General features: G+C 45.2%; 1 protein-coding gene across 2 annotated transcripts in view; it reads left to right on the top strand.

Annotated features, from left to right (window-relative positions):
* The window catches only part of PSME4 (proteasome activator subunit 4), a 219,507-nt gene that overhangs the window by 145,551 nt on the left and 60,538 nt on the right, over window positions 1-13,418 (top strand). For both annotated transcript variants that reach the window (XM_073553924.1, XM_073553925.1), the window contains 4 exons: window positions 5,551-5,649; window positions 6,160-6,222; window positions 7,241-7,336; window positions 11,368-11,499. In XM_073553924.1, coding sequence (XP_073410025.1) covers window positions 5,551-5,649; window positions 6,160-6,222; window positions 7,241-7,336; window positions 11,368-11,499 — 390 coding nt within the window. The remainder of the gene's footprint in view (window positions 1-5,550; window positions 5,650-6,159; window positions 6,223-7,240; window positions 7,337-11,367; window positions 11,500-13,418) is intronic.

Here is a 13,418-nt window from a genome sequence, read left to right on the forward strand (position 1 = left end):
CGCTGGAGGTCTAAGAGCCGCCCCTCTAAACCCTCGGGTTCTCGCGGCCACAGATTTTCCTCTAAATGACGGGTTGCCTTCACCTGGGAATCTTTCCATGGTGGGAGGCAGACTTCTTCTCTTCAAGGAAACTTGGTTGCCGTGGTTGACGCCTGGGTCAGGGAGGTTGTCACATCAGGCTACAAAATAGAATTTTCTTCGCCCCCAAAAGGACGTTTCTTCCTTTCTCGTCCACCTAAACAGTCCTCTCATGCCTCAGGGCTTTCCCAGGCTGTCTCTTCTCTCCTAAACTCAGGAGTGATTGTACCCGTTCCTTGGCACGAACGGTTTTCCGGGTTTTAATCAAACCTGTTCGTAGTCCCAAAAAAGGACGGCTCCCTTCGACCTATCTTGGATTTAAGCAGTTGAATTGTCACCTTCGGGTTCGCCATTTTCGAATGGAGTCCTTGCGCTTGGTGATCGCCTCCATGGAACCGGGGGAATACCTTTGCTCTGTGGGCAATCAGGACGCTTACTTGCACGTTCCTGTTTGTGTGCAGCATCAGAAGTTCCTCAGATTTGCCATGCAGGAGTGCCATTATCAGTTCACAGCTCTCCCATTCGGTCTGGCGTCCGCCCCCAGAGTCTTCACGAAGATCATGGTGGCGGTCATGGCCATCCTTCGTTCGAGGGGGATTCTTATAATCCCTTATCTCGACGATCTCCTGATCAAGGATCCATCTCGCCGAGACTGCAATCACAGCCTCCAGATCACTCTGGACACGCTGCATCACCTTGGCTGGATAGTCAACAAAGAGAAGTCGACCCTGATCCCAACTCAGCGTCTCGTATTTCTGGGCATGGGATTCGACACCAGCCAAGCTCGAGTCTTCCTTCCAAGGAAGAAAATTTCTTCCCTCCGACAGGAGATCAAAGCCCTAAAGTGCCCAGTCCCTCTTCCTATTCGACTCTGCATGAGAGTCCTATGGAAGATGATTGCTTCCTTCGAAGTAGTGCCCTATGCCCAGTTTCACTCCCGCCCTCTCCAGCTGGCCCTCCTGTCTGCTTGGGACAAGACGACATTCTTCCTGGACCTCGCACTGATTCTGCCTCTTAAGGTGAGGCAATCTCTAACCTGGTGGACGTTTCCCACCTCGGTCCTATGCGGGAGATCCTTCCTTCCCATTCGATGGCAAGTCATCACCACCGATGCCAGTCTCCTGGGTTGGGGAGCGGTTTTTCTCCACCTCACAGCGCACAGCTGCTGGGATGCTCAGGAAGCTCTCCTACCAATCCATCTCTTGGAGATCAGGGCAATCTTTCTTGCCCTCATCCGCTGGCAGCCCATCCTCGCTGTGAAGCCGGTCCACATCCAGTTGGACAAGGCCGTGGCGTACATAAACCATCAAGGCGGAGCTCGCAGCAAGCAGGTCATGCTGGAGGTGGCAAAGATTCTGTGTTGGGTGGAAAGCCATGTTCTCGCCATATCAGCCGTACACATTCCAGGAGTGGACAACTGGGAAGCCGATTTCCTCAGCCGTCAAGGGCTCGTGTCACGCGAGTGGGCGCTCAACCACGACGTCTTTCACCAATTTGTCTGAGGTGGGGCATTCCGGATGTCGACCTCATGGCATCTCGAGCAAACCACAAGGTTTTCCAGTACGTAGCCAGGTCTCGGGATCCGATGGCCATCGGTTGCGACGCTCTGGTATTCTCGTGGTCCCAGTTTCGCATGCCTTATCTGTTCCCACCTCTTCCCCTGATCCCAAGAATCGTGAAAAAGATAAAGGCAGATGGGTTTCCCGTTTTGTTAGTAGCTCCAGATTGGCCACAAAGGGTCTGGTATGCGGAGCTAGTAAACATGCTCTTGGACGTCCCCTGGAAGCTTCCAGACCGTCCGGATCTTCTATCGCAGGGGCCCCTCTTCCACCCAAATTCTCGGTCTCTGAATTTAATGGCATGGCTGTTGAGGCCGTCGTCTGAGAGACGCAGGTTTTTCCCCACTAGGTCATCCAGACCATGATTAAGGCAAGGAAACCGGCATCATCTTGCATCTATCACAGATGTTGGAAAGCCTTCTTTCGGTGGTGTGAGGTCAACAGTGTGTCTCCTATGACTTTTTCTCTTCCTTCCGTTCTGGGTTTTCTGCAGACAGGTCTCGACTCCGGCCTTTCCCTCAGTACCTTAAAGGGTCAGGTGTCCGCTCTAGCTGTCCTCTTCCAAAGAGATCTGGCTTTTCCCCAGGTGAAGACTTTTCTTCAGGGCGTCGCTCACATAGCACCTCCTTACCAGTCTCCTGTCGATCCATGGGATTTGAATCTTGTTTTAAGTGCTCTTCAGCGTGCGCCTTTTGAGCCGATTCAGGACATTTTTTGCACCAGGATAAGGTAGTGCTCAGACCTGTTCCGGTCTTTCTGCCTAAGGTGGTCCTCTTTTCACATCAATGAGGACATCGTCCTACCCTCTCTGTGTCCCTCTCCAACTCATCCCTTGGAGAGATCCCTGCACAAGTTGGACTTGGTCAGGGCAATTCGAGTCTACCTTGCTAGGACTGCTCCCTTCTGTCAGTCTGACTCCCTGTTTGTCGTCTCGGATGGTCATCGGAAAGGGTTCCCAGCCTCCAAATCCACCATTGCTCGTTGGATTCGTTCATTGGTTCTGGAGGCATACCGTGTCCAGGACAAACAGCCTCCTCCGGGGGGTGAGGGCTCACTCTACCCGGGCTGTAGGCGCTTCCGGGGCTGTTCGTCACCAGGCTTTGCAAGGCCACTACCTGGTCGTCACTTTCATACCTTCGTGAGGTTCTACATGGTAGATACTCACGCCTCTGCTGATGCAGGCTTAGGCAGGAAGATACTGCAGGCGGTGGTTTCACACCGGCCGACCTAAGTTCCCTTCTTTCAGCATTTCTTTCCCACCCTGGGGACTGCTTTTGGACGTCCCTCAATGAAGTGAGAGAGAGAGGGGGATTTTTGGTACTTACCGTAAAATCTTCCTTGGAGCATTCATTGGGGGACATGGCACCCTCCCTTAATGTTGTACCGTGTTGGCTAATGTGCCTTGTTTGGTTGGTACATAGGTTGAGTTCTTACGGTTGAGTTTCTTATAGTAGCTTCTTATACTGCTTTAGCACCAACTGAGGTAATTTGGACCTGTCGGTAGGTGTATGCTGCTGGGGAGGAGCTAACTTTTTTCTTATTTGCATAGTGTCAGCCAGGATCCTAGTGACAGCAGCATACACCCATGGTAACCTGTGTCCCCCAATGAAGGCTCCAAGAAAGAGCTTTTACGGTAAGTACCAAAAATCCCCTTTTCTCTTGTAGATGATGGTTATGCTGACATATTTCAGCTGTTGTGGAACCTTTTTCTTTTTCCATATTGACTGGAATAGTTTAATCATTTGCATCAGGAAAGAGCCTCCTGCGTTGTATACCTCGGCAGGTATAGCACCATTTCCTGGCGCTTTGCCATAGGAGAGTTGTTTTACTGGCTTCCTGACTTCATCTACTCTGGGAAGATCATCAAGGTCCTAGTTGATTTCTTCTTGGGCAGGTGCACAATGGCCTCACTGTTGATAATGGCAGGCCATTAAGGACACTGTAGAGGTTCTCTGCCCACCGCTACCAGAATCTGTTTCTTTTCTGTCAGCAGCTTAGTTCCGTCCATATTGAGGAGAGATTAGGAGTTGGATGATTGAGGTCCATGTACAGCCTTTAGCACATCATAGAAGCGCTTCAGATCGTGGCTGTCTGCATAGCCCTGGATTTCATCAGCCTTCTTGCTAAAGCGCATATCCTGCATATCGCGTAGCTTTATCTGTACCTTTTCTTTTTGTGTTGACAAAGTCATCCTCCTTTGCTAGTGTTGTGGGGTTGTTTTGATGTGCTTTGTACAGCTGATGTTTCTCTTCTAGGAGTACTATTTATATATATATATATATATATATATATATATATATATATATATATATATATATATATATATATATATATATATGTGTGTGTTTTCATCCAATCAATCTTGGTTACTTCCAGCTTCTCGTACGAGACCCTCCAGGACCGTATTCTAAATAGCATTTTTAAGAATCATCCACTGTTCTTCAACACTGGTCTAGTCTACCTGTGGTGTCTGACAGTCTTTCAAGGTCATTGGCAAATTGTCCTGCAACTCTCCTGCTTTGCAGCTTGAAGACAATTCACCCTCTTTGCAGACTTCTGCCCTTGAGGTCTCCTAAACAGCAGAATGCGAAGCCGGTACTTGGACACCATGAGGCGATGGTTGGTCCAGCATTCGGCACCACACATGACTCTCATTACTCGCAAGTCCATCCTATCATTCTTCCAATGACTGTCATTCAGATGCCAGTGCCTCAAGCAAGTGTGCATCCACAATGACTTCTTGCGAGTGGGTCGATGGAATAGAGTTGGTGATAATGTCATCACTCCCAATGACTCCTTCCCAATTCTGATATTTGTGTTTCCCCCTCTGGCATTAAAGTCTCTGAGTATAATGAGCTTGTTTCACTGTGGCATTACTGAGAGAAGTGTCTCAATTTCATCATAGAATTTATTCTTAATGTCATTTGGATTGGTCATGGTGGGAGCATAGTTACTAGTCGGAGTATCATGCTTGTTTGTAAGTGGTTGCTGAAGTGCCATCAGGTGGGTCATTGATGCCCTCCAGAAACTGGGCAAGTTTATGAACAGGGTGAGATTTGATAGGATTTTGTTTGTTCGGTGCTGCCTCGACCACTCGAGAAAAGTGTGTATCCACCGCTACGCTCTGTCTGTTGGCCGCTAAGAGCGTTTCGCTGAGAGCTGCTATGTCCATATTGTAACAACCTATCTCTTTAACAACCACTGCCGTTCTTCTTTCTGGTATGTCTGTCAGCCTTGATATTTATTATGTAGCAGAGTTTTCATATGCACGGATAGGCAAATCCTTAGCCGTGGACCTCAAAACCAACGGCTGCGCTCACCTGTTTTGGCCTGTTCCAGGGAGTACACCATGCCCCATGCTAACAGATACTTGGAAGTACAGTGAGAGTTGAGTACCGGATGAGGACCAAAGATGGGCAAGCCCTCCACCAGAGATGCTACCTCTATCTGGACACCCCATACTCTCCAATTGTATAGCCAAGTAGTCTTGTAGACATCATCTCCTGCTGATTAAAGCATTGATCTTTTAAGAACTACACTAAGCAACCCAAATTAGATGGCAATAACCTGGTGACAGATTATTTTTAAGGACTTTCATGATGTGTGGATACAGTATTAGGTATCTAAAAAAAAAAAAAAGCCTTTCCACCTTGCTATTTGACATACCATCCTTCCTTTTTCGTCAGTGTTTTCTGTTGAGTTTATGCACATAGTGATCTGTGTGTTTCGCATGTGGCACAGATCAGACCCAACGCCATTAGTCTGATAATTCATTATACATAAATGACTTTTAGCCGTAGGTATAATCCTTATTCCATATTTGTCTTACAGGCCATTCTCTTAATGGATTTTATTATATTGTGTGTATTTTTGCCTAATGTATCATGACATCAGTCAGTACTGTTTCTTACAGATTATCAGTGACCTCCTGCAGTTCCAGGGATCTCACAAGCACGAGTTTGACTCAAGATGGAAGAGTTTTACTCTAGTAAAAAAATCAATGGAAAATCGGGTTAGTAATACCATACCAGGATACATTAGTATAAAAGTCTTCTAGGTACATTGTGATTGAGAAACGTGCAGTATATTGTCTACTGCTTGTACTGGCAATTATCTCTACAGAAGTCCATTACATATCACATTAAAAATATGTACAAAAAGTTGCTTTTGGTACAATATTTACCTGCCTCCTTTGCAACAAGAGAGATACTAAACTAGTATGTATGTATGTATGTATGTTTATGTACATACATACGCATCACTCACACACAACTTCCCAAAAATGCTCCTGATTGTCAGTAATATCCACTAAACTGTAACAAAGATTGCTGTGCAGAATAAATAATCTTGAATTATTATCTACAGTACATTACCGTTCACCCATTGCTGGTGTGTTATTCTTGTATTGTCGTTTTTTTATCCCTTTTATACTGATACGCCTTATTTTTTGTCATTTTGGTCTTATTAGCATCTTAATTGGTTAATTAATAACTTTCAAGCTTTCATTTTTTTTTTTTTAAAGCTCCGAGGGAAGAAAAGGCACATCAGAGCACTGTTGATTGACAGAGTCATGCTGCAGCATGAGGTATATAGAATAGAAGACGTTGGATAATTGGGAAATGTAATCACCGACTTAACTCTGGCGTTTTGTTTTGTTTTTTTTACATATTGTCTGTAATGAGCCCCAATTGGAGTCGGTGTGCATCTGCTCACAGGACCCGTTCCACCAGCCATGTTAGTAATCAATGGATGGGAGCCCCAGGAACCGTTTCCTACCTGATAACACCTGTGGCTCTTCTTTTGATTAGTTGACCTGCCCCATTGTCACATTTCCATCACACTGTAACAATGATGTCGTGGCAGACCAGCTAATCCAAAGAGCCACAAATACTGGCAGATACAAGGCAGTTCTTAGTTCTCTCGTCCAGTAGCCACAGATTTCCCATGCTGAATGGAGATGGAGAAGTGGTAATCTCACCATTTTTCAGGCTGTGTTACCACTGGCACAGCGCAAAGCGTCGGCTTCGCTGTGGCTGTTCCTTCCTCGTCTCGAATATATTGCCCTGTGCTTCTGTATTCAAATCCAGCTATTGTTAGAGTTGCTTGTAAATATTTTTTTATGCCAGTGTATTTTAATATTGGCATTTTTCCCAATGTTAAAACGTGGCTATTTTATTTGTAAGAACTATGGTTTTAATTTGTAATTCGCATAAATTGTATGATCAAATGGATGATTGCCCCATATTAAAGGGAGTCTGTCATCACAAAATTGCTATTTGAGCCAAGCACAGCCACTTTTGCTCCTTTAACATGACAGAGCAACTCTGTGCACCTTCCCACTTACTTTCATTCGATCTCTGCCCTCTGCTGGCTCCTGCCAAGTCAATACAGTCAGGAAGAGGGGGGCGGAGGTAGGTGAATAACCGGCCAGCAGGAGTATGCACTGAAGTCTGTGGCCATACCAAGAGTTCTCTGAGCGCATGTGCTTGGTTTGAACAGTCATTTTATGCTGATAGTCACTTTAAATGCCTTTTAGGTTTTTATTTCTTGAAGTTTTGAGGGTATTCATTTCAATTGTTAATCCACTTTTTTTTTGGTCATAGCTGAGAACACTTACTGTAGAAGGATGCGAATACAAGAGAGTGCACCAAGACTTGGTGCGAGACCTTCTGCGCCTCTCAACCAGCTCTTACGGTCAGGTATGCCTTAGCATAATTGTTCTCTTTTCATAGTTATCAAATCTGTACTCAAGGTTTTTTTTTTTTTTATTCTTAAAACAAACTGTATTACTTAAATAGAAACACTTCTTATAGATTGGTTGATACCGAAATTACAGCAAAGTAATAAGTGACAGATACAGGATTCCAGGATTTTGTTTACCTTTTTCATCCCCAACTCCCACTGCCCCCCCCTTGCCCATCTGAATATGCGTAAACTATCTCTCAAAAATCACTACACCCCATACATTTTATGTTAAGATTTTATTACATCTTTTTATGGGACAACACTGAAGATCTGACACTTAGATATAATGTAATATAGCCAGTGTACAGCTTGTAACATTGTAAATTTGGTGTGTCCTCTAAATAACTCAACATACAGCCATTAATGTCTAAACCGCTGGCAACAAAAGTGAGTACACACCTAAGTAAGAATGGCCAAACTGTGCCCAAAGTATCAATATTTTGTGTGGCCACCATTATTTTCAAACACTGCTTTAACCGTCTTGGGCATGGAGTTCAAAACTCCTCTTAACGTTGGAGGATGGTCCACTGATGCTCAATAGGGCTTAGGTCTAGAGACAAGCTTGGCTAGTCCAGTACCTTAAGGCTGTGTGCACACGATGCGTTTTTGATGCTTTTTTGCACACTTTTTTATGCGTGTAAATGGCCCAAATGGCAATGGAATACTTATACAAGTTAATTCAATGACCATTATGAAGTGTTGCGCACATGATCAGTAAAATTCCGTCCATATTTGCAGCGTTTTGTTTTCTGCAGCATGTCTATTCTTTTTGCGCGTTTCTGCAGCATTTTTGACTCATTGACTTCAATTGAGTCTGTCAAATCTACAGCAGAAATGCAGGTGTAAAAAGGTTTGCATATTTGCTGCCAAAAACGCTGCAAATTGTCAAATGAAATTATGTCCGAAGGAGGAAGAGAGTGTGGGTGTCCGCAGGTGTGTACCCATGCGACAAACAGCCCATGGTGATTGTACTTAGGCGTCGTCTGATGGGACTACTACTCCCATCCAGCTATGTTTGCAGTCATATATAACAGAGACAGCATGAGCTGATGATGGGGAGATATAGTCTCATCGTCCAACGTCTGTGTTCAATTTACATAACACTTGCATAACATTTACATCATTTCATACATATTCACATACAAAATACATACTCACCGAACGCCTAATCCCCAATGCCCGTGTCTCCTGCAAACAATCAAAAATAAACCAACATACACACATCACCTTTCTGCCGTAGTCCATTTAATACTAAGTGTCCCACGTCAATCTCACTCTGCTGCCAGCGATACACTGCAGGAGCAATTACCTCCTGTCATTGTAACACTGAACTGCCGTGAGAGTTCATCAGCTCCGAGGCTGTCGCTTACGGCACCGCTGCGTGAGAAAGTTCTCACACAGCGGTAGTGCCATAAGTGAGGGCACCGGAGCTGATGAACTCCGGTGAACTCTCACGGCAGCTCAGTGATACACTGCCGGAGCCATTACCTCCTGTCAGTGTATCGCCGGGTAGAGCAGTCACATCTCTCGATGTGATTGTTCTACACGTGAGATCGCCGTGGGACACTCGGGATTACGTGGACTACGTCAGACAGGATAGTATTTATATGTTGGCTTATTATTTTTTGATTGTTTGCAGGCGGCAAGGGCATCGGGGATTGGGCGTTCAGTCGAAAAACTCCTAGAATTGATCTTAAGCTTACCGGTCTCTACTGTATATTATCTATCAGATTTCCACCCCCTCCACAAAAATTGTAGTACTAATACACTTGCCCCTTAAATCCCGTCCGAAGCCAAAATTCTAAAATGCTGGATTTGAGAGGTGTGTGGTAGTGCGATCCCCTCATGCTATAGCGTTAACGCAGCCCGTCAACACTATGCATTGAACGGGCTGCTTTAACGCAGTATGAACCCGGCCTATCAATGAGAAAAATGAACAAATATCTACATGTTCATGACTCTATTCCCGCTGCATTAAAGGCCAGAACAAATAACTTGCACACAAACTGAGTTAATCAAATCACATATTGTACAAAAAACTCTACATTAAAGGGGTTATCCACAACTAGGACAACCGCTTCTTAAACTAAATGTTTGGCCCCGATAAAATAAACCTTTACTCCTCTCCCATGCCGGCTGCGTTCCAGTGGTGTCAGCACTCGCGGTCCCGGGGCTGTGATGTGGTGGTATAACATGTGTTGCCCAGCGCCCAATCTGCGCCCGGCATCACTGTGTACACCACCTGTCGAAAATGAACATGACGAGGAAGTCTGTGATTAGCTGTAGCCCAGACTTCATGTTCATGATGGAGGCTCAAAAAAGAGGTAGCACTAAGGACAATCACTCTTTTTTGCAGGATAGATCATAGAGTATTGCCCCCTCAACCTTCTCTTTACGTGTAAGTACAGGGATCTGAACTAACAAGTAATACTATGTGCAAATATTGGCCATACAGTGGAGTAGATGGGTTCCAGTGCAATATTCAGGCCCCAATTCATTAAGACTGGTACTATACATGCCAGTCTTAAAGGGGTTGTCTGGGCTTTTCACATACTCTCAGTACATATCTGGGCTGCAGAATTATGACAATAAGTAATTTACTTTCTGTCACTAGTTTGCACGGTTTTCTAGATACAGAATGTTCAAGGGGGGGGTGTTATGGCATTGAAATGAGAACTAGTCGTAACCTCCTACTCTACTCCAAACATGCCCTCTATAGCAACAACCCCACCCTCCATAGCTACAGGCCCTCCCCGTCCACATGAAGCAGCCCTCATCACACAGTAACAAATTCTTCCCCTCCAGCAGCCTCAGTGCAGAGAGCAGCTGCTCCTCCCCCAGACACTCAATGAACAGTGATCTATGCTGAGCCTCTGCTGTGTGAATGAGACAGCTCTGTGTCACTGATGTCTTCACACAGCAGCAGATTTGGTGCAGTGTATGTGCGAAGCTCCACCAAACTCCCAGCAAGCTCCAGTGACCAGCACCACCCACTGTCCACTCATTGGCTGGCAGTAAACTGCACCAGCACTCATCTTTATCATTATTCCAGCATTGGAAAGAACACAGCAGTGATCCTGTATTTGTGAAAGCAGCACAATACATATACATACACCCCCCAACACTTCACACTGTTACAGCTGCTGATTTGACAGGCTGCTCCCATCAGTATTTGTGTCATTAGAGACACAGTGCTCACACATACACTGTTCAGAATATCTAGAAAACCATGCAAACTAGTGACAAAGTAAATTATTTGTCATAATTATGCAGCCCAGATATGTACTGAGATTATATGAAAAGCCCAGACAACCCCTTTAATAAAGGGATGTGGTGTGGAGTGAAGGGTGCCTGATTCATTATGCCACTTGAGAAATCAGGTGCATCTTTCAATTGGCTTTCGCCTCTCCAGAAATCTTACTCCAATCGGGGACTATTGTAAGATTTCTGGCCTTAGTTACTCCTCATCTAGTCCTGAATTGGACAAACTGGCATTGCCATGCTTTTGTCCTGCTCAGTTTGACAGAGCTGGTCAAGACTGACTGAGACACCAGGATGCCAAAACATAATTTTGTAAGTTTCCAAAGTATTTTTTGGCATAAACATTTTGGTGTATTGGCCCCCAAGTGCACAAGTGAGGCTGCATGACCTGGGTTCTCTAGATCTTGTCCATCCAGATCTACAGGTGTATGCTCAGTACAGTTCTGAGGTTCTGCACATGTCTATCACATTTTCTGACTCTACAATGACACATGTCTGTATATGTGCTTTAACCAAATGCTTTAGCTGGAGGTCATTTTTTTTTCTTATTCATCTTGTCTCATGTACAAAAAGCCATCACCATATGTGATTTAGATGAGATTATTTTAGGAGTAACAAGTGTTAAATGGAGCAGGTGATATATTGAAGTGCACAGTACAGAGCTGTCAGGTCACGGTCTACATTGAAGGCATAATCACTGATATATCTTCATTCTGCTCTACAGGTCAGGAGCAAAGCTCAGCAAGCGTTCTTCACAGCTCTGGGAACCTATAATTTCTGCTGCCGTGATATCATTCCTCTCGTACTTGAATACCTGCGTCCGGACAGACAAGATGTGACTCAGCAACAATTCAAAGCAAGTGTTTATCCCCCCCATTCATTATGGTGGAGAATTAATATTTTAATGAAGAGGTTGGGTATTAAAGGGAACCTGTCACCCCCCCCCCCCCCCCCCCCAGGCGATTTTAAGTAAAAGCCACCTTGTGCAGCACTAATGCTGCATTCTATCAAGGTGGCTCTGTTACTTAGCTTCCATTCCACCGCAGAAATAATCGTTTATAAAATTGTTCAAAAATACCTGAAATTTGACAGGGGGGGCAGGTCTTTCCCCCTCTGACAGATGCCTCACATCCATCAGTCATTTCGTATTTGGCGCCGCCTCCTCAGTTTTCTTTCGAAATGCTGGTGCCTGCGCTGTACTATAGTTTCGTGGGCATGCGCGTTAGCGCTGCCCGACGTGCCCGTGCTCTCAGATCACATCCTGGCCTTCATATCGCTCGGCTACAGATTCCGCCCTGCAGTCGCTTATGATTTATTCACACCGCAGGGCTGGGAATCTCGGGCATGCGCAGTAATATGCGGCTCTCTCGGGATCTGTGGCCAAGCGATATGAAGGCCGGGATGTGATCTGAGAGCACGGGCACGTCGGGCAGCGCTAACTGCGCATGCCCGCGAAACTATAGTACAGCGCAGGCGCCAGCATTTCAAAAGAAAACTGGGGAGGCGGCGCCAAATACGAAATGACTGATGGATGCGAGGCGTCTGTCAGAGGGGGAAAGACCTGCCCCCTGTCAAATTTCGGGTATTTTTGAACAATTTTATTAACTATTATTTCTGCGGTGGAATGGAAGCTAAGTAACAGAGCCACCTTGACAGAATTCAGCATTAGTGCTGCACAAGGTGGCTCTTTTACGTAAAACCGCCTGGGGGGGGGGATGACAAGTTCCTGGCTTTCCCATATATAGCAGCAAAGTGAGGGATTCCCGTATGCTTACCATAGAAGGAACATGATGCTTTATTAATATAGTGAGGTGGGGGTGTCTCTCCTTCTGGAGAACCCGTCATGTCCCTGCACCAAATGAGCAGCTAATAGATTTCAGTAGGAATGGCTGCCTTTATATCAGATGCTTGCTGCTTCCCCCAGATTCCAGCTCATTGCTGGGGTTCCCACCAGTAGGATGAGCTTATTCTAAGAAGGATCCACTCTAATAATACAGAATGGCTTAACTGAGAGATCCCCTGTAAATATCATATTCTACCTGTAATTGGTATTACTATCTTGTCACATGGAATAAATAGTGCTATAATAATAATTCTGCTAAGAATTTAAGGACTTTGACCTGAGCTTTCGATTTTTCCTCCCCTTGTTCCAACATCCATCACTTTATTTTTCTGGTGACAGCGCCATATGAGGGTTTGTTTTTTTTTGCTGGGCAAGCTTTAATTTTCAATGACACCACGCAGTCTTTCTTATATAATGTACTGAAAAACGTGAAAAAAGTACTCCCAAGTGTGATGAAATGGTGAAAATAACACACTACTGTGCCATTGTTTTTTGGTATCCGTTTTACATCATTCATAGTGCAGTAAAAATTACTTGGCATTCTCCTTCTCCAAAGCAGTACGATACCAAATTCGTGATTTCTCGTTCGCCTTATTGGGGGACACAGAGACCATGGGTGTATGCTGCTGCCACTAGGAGGATGACACTATGCACAAAAAAAGTTAGCTCCTCCTCCACAGTGTACACCCCACCGACCGGCAGGAAATTCCTCAGTTTAGCTTAGTGTCTTTTTTTCGGTGCCGAAAAAAGGAGGGGCGGTCCGACCCATCTTGGATCTCAAGCTTCTCAACAAGAGAGTACGCCTTCGCCACTTCCGGATGGAGTCGGTTCGTTCGGTAATCGCTTCCATGGAAGAGCAGGAATTCATGTGTTCAATAGACATCCAAGATGCCTATCTACATGTGCCCATATTCTCCGGACATCAGAAGTTC

The sequence above is a fragment of the Dendrobates tinctorius genome, unplaced genomic scaffold, assembly GCF_039654945.1.
Source record: "Dendrobates tinctorius isolate UK_male_01 unplaced genomic scaffold, ASM3965494v1 ptg000203l, whole genome shotgun sequence".
Classification (NCBI taxonomy): domain Eukaryota; kingdom Metazoa; phylum Chordata; class Amphibia; order Anura; family Dendrobatidae; genus Dendrobates; species Dendrobates tinctorius.